This window comes from Homalodisca vitripennis, chromosome 1, assembly GCF_021130785.1.
Source record: "Homalodisca vitripennis isolate AUS2020 chromosome 1, UT_GWSS_2.1, whole genome shotgun sequence".
Taxonomy (NCBI): Eukaryota; Metazoa; Arthropoda; class Insecta; order Hemiptera; family Cicadellidae; genus Homalodisca; species Homalodisca vitripennis.
The window spans coordinates 100,497,093-100,506,105 of record NC_060207.1 but is presented as its reverse complement, the minus strand read 5'-3'; the positions used below and the strand labels follow the sequence as shown (position 1 = coordinate 100,506,105).

General features: G+C 31.7%; 1 protein-coding gene across 2 annotated transcripts in view; it reads right to left on the bottom strand.

Annotated features, from left to right (window-relative positions):
• Positions 1–877: 877 nt before the first annotated feature.
• Positions 878–9,013, bottom strand: part of LOC124367576 (type II inositol 3,4-bisphosphate 4-phosphatase) — a 69,197-nt gene continuing 61,061 nt past the window's right edge. For both annotated transcript variants that reach the window (XM_046824519.1, XM_046824529.1), the window contains 5 exons: positions 8,486–8,775; positions 4,941–5,072; positions 4,324–4,459; positions 3,267–3,500; positions 878–2,480 (listed from right to left, as the gene is read on the bottom strand). In XM_046824519.1, the coding sequence (XP_046680475.1) occupies positions 3,368–3,500; positions 4,324–4,459; positions 4,941–5,072; positions 8,486–8,775 (691 nt within the window). In that variant the 3' untranslated portion in view covers positions 878–2,480; positions 3,267–3,367. The remainder of the gene's footprint in view (positions 2,481–3,266; positions 3,501–4,323; positions 4,460–4,940; positions 5,073–8,485; positions 8,776–9,013) is intronic.

The window sequence follows — 9,013 nt, the reverse complement described above, 5'->3', positions numbered from 1 at the left end:
AAACGAGATTTGTATTAGTCATGCAATTAAATATGTAAATGTATTGTAAAATATTTGATGCTCAAAATTAGAACTTGCATGGTCTTATCTTACACAAACTGTAAACATGTAAACATACTTTCAAGAAAGTAATAACTTTAAATTGTGCTCTTATGGTTTTTATGATTGTACAATGCTCCTTGAACAAGATAACAATAAAAAATAGTAAGTAATATAGAACACAAGAAAATACAATTACAAAATAATTATATAACTAAATAATAATAAAACAAGCTGACAAGAAACATTGCACACTTTAACATAAAACTTACTTTGCACTTTAATCACAGTAACACTTTAAAGCAAAACATTGAGTAAATATACTCCTCCATTTTATTACAGCAAGTACAATTCGGTTATAATTTAAATTCTGTCAATGTTATTTAAAAACATCTAGTTATTGGCATTGAATCAGGTATCCGTATGGTTAAAAAATATTTACATCAAACACATTTTGAAAGGAGATTAGCAATAACATTGTCATGTAATGTTCTACAGGGATGTGGGCATACATGAATATAAAACCTAACTCAATAACTGAATTAATCATTTGGGAGCCATTGGAGGGCAAAGGAAATTAAAATATAGAATATTTTGCATCATTAAACTAGTTGTTACCATTTGTGTCAATACAAGCAAAAGGTTAGATTACATGACATTTTTGGTTGGAGAGGATAGCAGATTTTAAGTTCCTTGCAATACCAAAGAATAGTCAAGCTACTCAAGAATAGGGAACTTATCGAGATTTTAGTAACAAAAATACAAAACACTCAAAGAACTCAATTTAATTTAGTGACCAACAATCAATAATGGCAAACATAATCTGATGAAGAAGTTGTTTTTAAAACTTATTTAATGGCAACAATTATTTATGTTTAATTAAAGTGCAGAGACAGGAGCAACCTTCTTACTTCCTATGCCTTCATTTTACGATAGAACCCTGAAAAAGCTGCCATAAACATATTGAATTCATGATTAACAGTATGATGAATTATGTAATTTTGCAATGATGAATCTTTTGCAAAAGAGTGTTTGCAAAAAACTGAAGATAGTCTATACGATAACAGTTTATAACACAACATACACTAAGGAGCCAACAAACTTTGATGCTCTTTTCCCTGCATGCCACTTACAAAGTATTATGCCCCAATTCTACATGTATTCTATAGCATAGTACGAATGCTATTATAGAGGTTGAGAACAAAAATTAGCAACATATTTTGAGGATACAATAATTGTTATATTGTACTGATGGTGTTTTATTCATACCAAAATTTTTTTATTTTTGTTTTCCATTAAACTAATACCTGAATTAATATAACTGTATAGTATTTAACATTTTAAAATTAATTTTCTTTAATTTTAAGATCAGATATACTGGAACTACAAACTTCCCACAATCCATTGAATTTAGAACTATGATTACAATCTGTTATCATATCAAAAGCATGATTATCCCCATATCAGACAATCTTAGCTCAGAGATAACATATTAGTATAGAAAATTATAAGGTTTCTACAAATGGAGATCTTGTTTTAAATATTCTTCCCAAATATCATGATCATTATAATCTGAATACTTTTCATTATAATAAACAAAACTGTTTGTTCACAATATACAATGGCACAAAACTGAGTTCTTAAGCAAACTCATTGTGATAATTCCCTTGAATTAAAATAATTACTAACAAAATAATGAGGTTAGTTTGCAGGTTTCCTTTCAAAATGTCCTATTAACTTTCTCCACCAGTAATGTGAGACAAGTATCTAAAATTCAAAAACAGTTCTCCGTAAAATTATAGCAAATTCATCTTATAATTACTTAGGTCACTTACAGTTACTTATTTAATGTGGTTAGTTAGCATAGAAGATTTACAGTTTTTGTAAAACATTTACATTTAAAATGTTGACTATATTTGAGCTAAATTTCTTAAACATTAGGAATGTCAGTAAAGAATGTGTTATTAAAAGAAAATCAAACTGAACACATATCAACAATTACGTTTACATAAACAAATCATTGCAGAAGAGTCAAGGGAAGAGGGGTTTTATTCACTTTGTGTTGTATATAATACCAAATATACGGCTTTGCCAAAATTTTCAACAGAACCACAATTTTTCCCTTAAAGTCTATAGATGTATTGATTGTAATCATGACAAAGCCTGTTTTATCAGTTAACTATAAGTCTATCATAATCAGTCTAACATTCTTAAACTGTTCGCTAACAATCATCCAAATACCTGTACAATGTAAAGTAAAACCCATCTGAACACTAGACATGATCTAAGAACTGTGTAATCACAGCCAACAGACTGAAGGATGACAACAGGTGTGGGTCAGTCTTTGTTGGTGTCTTGTTGTTGCGGACATAATATCTAGGTACGCAACATATTGTGGTGGAATATTGTAGGAACATGGAGGAGCGTGCGGTGAATGATTCCTGAAAGAATAAATTAATTGTAAGTAACTACAATTGATCATTTATTGTAGTGTAGTGAGCTGCTGGCAGAGAAAAACGTGTAATGAGCCACAACTGTCAATTTGTTAAACAAGACAATGAAAGGGGAAATTATAGGGTATTCACATACATCTAGTAGTTGCAGAAGATAAGTAAAATGTCACCTTTAAAAATATTATTGTAAATATGTGTGAAGTACCAGTAATAGAGGTGATTACTAAAGTTTCACAATAAGTTCAATGTGTGTGAAGACTGGCTGTTTATTGTTATTAAGTTACTAGTAGTTAGTTACACATGACTTTGCACACCATGGGTAGCTGCTGAATAATTGTGTTACCACCACAAGCCTCTACTATTGTGACATTGAGCTATATGACTTATATTAACTAGACACATAATGGTACCCAAAAATTGTGACATGACTAGTGACTTTACCTAGACTGTGTTACCACAAGCCTCTACTATTGTAACATTGAGCTATATGACTTATATTAACTAGACACATAATGGTACCCAAAAATTGTGACATGACTAGTGACTTTACCTAGACTGTGTTACCACAAGCCTCTACTATTGTGACATTGAGCTATATGAGCTTATATTAACTAGACACATACATGTAATGGTACCCAAAAATTGTGACATGACTAGTGACTTACCTAGACTGTGTTACCACAAGCCTCTAATATTGTGACATTGAGCTATATGACTTATATTAACTAGACACATAATGGTACCCAAAAATTGTGACAGTGACTAATGACTTACCTAGACTGTGTTACCACAAGCCTCCAGTATTGTGACGTTGAGCTATGTGACATATAGTGACTAGACAAACACTGATACCCAATAACTGTGACAGTGACACACTAGGATTGCGCTGAGCCGAAGGTACCAGCTGGGGGTCTATACTGCTTGGGCAAGGTCAGTATCTGCAGACTATTGAAGGCATACTTGCGTACATTCACATTCTTGTACGTATTCTCCCGCCGACAACCCTCACTGAAAAAAGTGTTTTTAGTAGAATTACCTTCAGTTAAATTTGTATGATGCGCACAATAAGTAAAAAAGTCTAATAATTGTAGTTTTACCCAGTAAAAATTAATTTTTGGACCCATTAAACAAAAACAAAGAAGAATATTTTTGAAGTAAATAGTGCTTTTAAATTTTACAAATGCAACAACAATTGCGCTAACAAAGCCAAATGAATATATTTCTTGTATCTGAGAAGGGAAGCTTCTATCTGTATTCCATATTAATAAAATACAAGTTAATTAGTAACCATTATTTTGGTACATTATTGGTACAAGAGGAGGTGTACTGAAGTCCACTGAGTAAATTGAAACCAGAACATCATCTGTGTACTGTAAACTCTGTCACCCTGTTACTACTGTTATGTTCAATTTGGTAGAAGAATAAGGTGCTAGAGAAACACCAGCTTCCATAAGGTTATAATTAAACAGTAACTATTTATAAATAAGTGAACTATTGTTCTAACAATCAAATAGCTGCAGTAGATTCTCATATAACTATTGGAAAGTTACAAATATAAGAGAAGCTGTTCTTTCTAATCAGAACTACTTTTTAAAGCATTAAAACGTTCTGTATGATTTTAGATTCATTATTTTAAAAAATTCTTCCTTAAGAATGCAATATCATAATTGAAGACTAACATCCATCATCATCTGAGTATGGAAAATCAATTGAAAACTCCTACCGCCGTTATCACTTTATAATGCAAAATTCGAATTTAAGATCCAGGTCCCTTCTTAATAACAGTCACTGATTCAAAACTACAACTGGTTGGTCAGCCTTGGTGACATACCTCCGCATACAGTCTAGTGCACGGCTGAACTCATGCTCTGCCAAGTCGTACTCTGAACGCAAGATACAGCACTGCTCCAAAGTAACTGACATGCCAGTTCGGTCCTTGGCACTTTTGCAACTTGTAAACCTCAAACCTGAAAGCAAACAATAATATTAAATAGTTTGAACTCCATGTATCAATTCCAGAACTAATTGTGTCCTCAAATACAAAATGGCCTGACTGACGTAATGAAAAAAAAAAAAAACATTTTTCCACACAATGAGGCATAATTTTGCTTATAATCTTCTGCAAAATTGTGTTTCTGTACTTATGCTTTAGGTTTGGGGTAACAATACATTATTTTATTTTTCAGAGCTTTCATCACAATTTTCGGATTCTAAATTGACTTACACAATTAACAGTTAAACATTTCATAAATGACAGTAATTTTAGATACAAATATAAACACTTTTCATCAAATAAAATTAAAATTCATAAGAAATATGTACAGTCAAGGTACATGGTTATCAATACTATAACTTACTAACCAAGTTACTAGAAAGTGAGTTAAATTGAATTTGTATATACTATTTTTATCAAGCAACTTCATATCCAATAAAGTTAAGAATCTAGACCTTTCATCCGCCGGCAGATCCTGGAGGAGAGGTGCAGGATCTCTACATTCTTACTCCGGCTGGCTAGCACTGTTCCTTTGAGTTGGTCTACTAGTGAGTCAAGGCTGACTTGCTGCGGTCCGTGGAGCACTCCTGCACAATCCCACACACTTATATCACATGTGCACCGTACCACGTGGAATAATTTACATAATTTATACGAAAACCCCCAAGCAAATGTTGCTTTATTCAAAATAAATATCATTCTATTTTATTACTATTGTAAATTATTTAAATAAATTATACATGCTGGTATTGAAATAATGTGGATTATAATCAAATTGACTTTACTGATTAATAAACCAAAAATATCGACCACAATGTTTGAGTCTTGTAGTCAGAATACTACTAACAGTATTCCAAATCCCATTTATTTGTCACTGTCCAAATTTCTTTAAAATTCGCTCAGTTAAGTATTCTTAATTAAGGTTTTAAGTGTCTTCTTGTAACACTTTTAAACCAGTTACATTGATCAAAACACTACCAAAATACAGCTAAGTCAATCATATATTAATTAGAGAAATGGCAACAACGAGTTACGTTATAAAAAGGTTATTGGATTATATATGTTTTCAAACAGTAAAATTGATAAAAGTTTCCAAAATTCCTATGATGATAAAAAAATTATATTTTTGTTCCAAACAATCTGTACTTGTTAATACTCTTTAATATGTCAAATGAATTAACTGTTGTTTTTTAGTATTATTTTATTGAAATAAGTTTATTTTATTCTATAGTTTATAATTAATTACACTTTTTATTGAGTAACTAGCTGTTACCCGCGGCTTCGCATGCAAACTTTAGTACCTTATATTACTTAATAAAAGCAATTATGATGTAATACGATGGGAATCCTATACAAATTGTAAAACATAAGTAGGTATTATTTAAGTTCATGGTAAATAGTATCAGAGTTTAACTTAATTATTATATCATGTTTGGCACATGTAGGAGCATTTCTGGTTCTAATTATACATATACATCCCAACTGAGTCTGTATTGTTATCCTGATCAAGAAAATACAATACACAGGTCTCAGAAACCAACTTCGGTCAAAAAGCGTCTATTTCTAGCCTTTATCATATATTTCAGGTCTAAGATATTTCCAGTACTATAGTAGAATTTGCCTTGTGGTCCTGATGAAGCAAAAATACATACTTACGTAGGACCAAGAAGCCTACTTCGGTTAAAAAGTGCCTACTTCAGATAGTTTGTAATATGTCACAGTTTAGCTTGCCACATTACCTTGATCAAAATACTATAAACGTTTGATTATGCAGTTCTCTGAAATCTACTTTGGTCATAATCGTCTACTATCGGCTTCTGTAATCTATTTTCAGTCCAAAATATTTCCAGGGATATAGTTGAGTTTTCCTTGTCCAGACGAAGAAAATACAAACATAAGTAGGACTGAGAAGCCTATTACGGCCTAGGGGGAAGTCCTACCTACTTCCTATGTACTTTCGGTATAAGAGGAAAATCCTTAATAAGGTTTTGCAACATTCCAAAATAATCGTTATTAAAGTTTTGCGATACACTTGACTGTAGCCAGGGAAAGAATGAATCGTTGAGGCATGTTAGTATTCATTTCTCTGTTTTCCATAAGCCAATGCCATATCACGATGTGAAGGAAGCCCACAAGTTTAAAGCAACATATGTGAAAACATTCATAACTTTGTTCATTATGGTTGGTTATATAACAGTGTTTAAATAATATTTAAAACGCATTATATTATTTAAATTCGTCACTGGCGTAAACTGGAGTAAATTTATGTGTTATTTTTTTATTTCCTATCTACATTACACTACTGATCAATCACTGTTTACTTAATATTTCATCAAATTTAAATGTAAACAGATGTTTCAGCCAATTTGTCGACATAGAACTGAAGGTTTGACAGCTGTTTAGTGCCAGTTTAATTTGGATTATGAAACGTAACAACTATATTTTTTCTTAATTTCAAAATATTCAAGGTAACTTTTCTTATATTTTGCTTCATAAAAACCTTACTCGCATTTCAATGGACATTTTACAAAAAGAATTAACCAAATTGGTCCAGCCGTTCTCGAGATTAATGCTTACCAACACATTTGGCGATTCATTTTTATTTACAATATTATTTACATAATAGCAAAATAATATTTATTGTTGGTTATAATATTTAATCTAGTTTATGAACAGAAAAACTCTGATTGTGTTTTAAAAACTAAAAGTGATACTCTGTGACAGTTCAGCAGTTTTGAAGACATTGTCAATACGTTTATATAATTTAAAAACTAAAAGTGATACTCTGTGACAGTTCAGCAGTTTTGAAGACATTGTCAATACGTTTATATAATTTAAAAACTAAAAGTGATACTCTGTGACAGTTCAGCAGTTTTGAAGATATTGTCAATACATTTATATAATTTGAATAACCACTTTGGGACCAGAACCAAAAAATACTACTGTATGCTCCAAATTTGCACACCGACATTTTGGGAATAAGCCTATTAGCAAAACGTTTTTCACAGAATTATAAGAAATCCTAGATGCCCAATCAATATAGAGAGCTATTTTAGTACCAAAATGAGCAGAAATGAATTATCTTCCATATAAATTTTTAACTCTTACAACAAACCCGAAAATGCAACATAAAACATATGCAAAAAGTGGTCAAGTACATTTTTCTAAATAACTTTTAGTTTGAATACTGGTTTTTATGTTATACACATTTCAAAAATATTAAATAAAAAATAAAAAAGTCATTAAGTTTTTTAAATTTTATAAAATATTACATTATGCACAGTAGCCAGTACCAGCATAATTACTATCATTGTATGACGGCTGGTCCTAAAAGGGTTAATGGAGTATTATTTGGTTTTATGAACATTGTTTCTAAATGCGTTATATTTACTAATAAAGCTCTCTTCCATTTGATCATTTATGGAATAAATAATCATAAAAACAATCGGTTAACTTCCGCTCTAATTTATTTATGGTTCCACAGATGAGTTTATACTGTTGTACTGACAAAGAAAATAAACACATACGTGGGTTTTGAAATCCAACTTAGATTTAAAAGCATTTATTTACAGTCTGTGATTTTTCTGGTACTAAGTAATACAGATTTTTAACCCAATCAAGAAAATAGCTTTTGAAATGGTAATAAAAATGTTAACTTTAAAAGAGAAAAATGGTTACTGTAGATTATTCTTTGGAGATAGATATATGCACAGCAGTCTTTTTTGTAGGCTTTTGGAAATTGTAGGTTTAGTCGTTATTAACAATAAAAGTGCTCAAAAATATAAATTTTTGCATCACACAAACTTTTTTCTTCTTTCTATGATTAAAATGTTGTTGTATGTATCATACCTAGGAACCTGCCCTAGCCCAAGTTCATAACAAAGCCGATAAAGAAAACTGTAACAAAATCCACTGAGTAGTTTAGGAAATATTGATGCCCTAAAGACCCAACACAGAAAGTGACTTTAATTTATACTATGTATTGATAACTTGTACTCACCTCTTTTCTCGGATGGGACGTTAAGTTTGCGGAACCGGTGATAGTAACGATTGAGCCGGTCAAAGTTGTCGACATTGCTGCGCTCCTGCGGCTTGGTGGCACCCAGACTCTCTGCGAGAGTGGCCATTTCATTGATACCAATGTTGAAGAACACAGGGGTGACGTGGAAGGTGACAGAGCTTACTGGGGGAGAGGACAGTGGCAGCAGAGAGTGTACAGAGTCAGGCACTGGCAACACCACACCCAGCGACGACCGTGACCCTGTCACCTTGGGCACTGCCTGTTCTTGCCTACGAGTCAAACAAGTTGAGAAAAAGTATGGGATAAACATTATTTGTTAATATGTGGTGGTAATTCATTGTATGGATGTATTATTTTTTATTGAAAAAATTTATAAAACTGAATATAGAGACATCTCGTAACATGCCTAAAACACTGTGGTACACTCTTTCTTGAAGGCTGTAAACTATTTTCCTTGTGAAGTAAGACATACAACATGCACCACTGTCACTAAACAAATTTAACTAC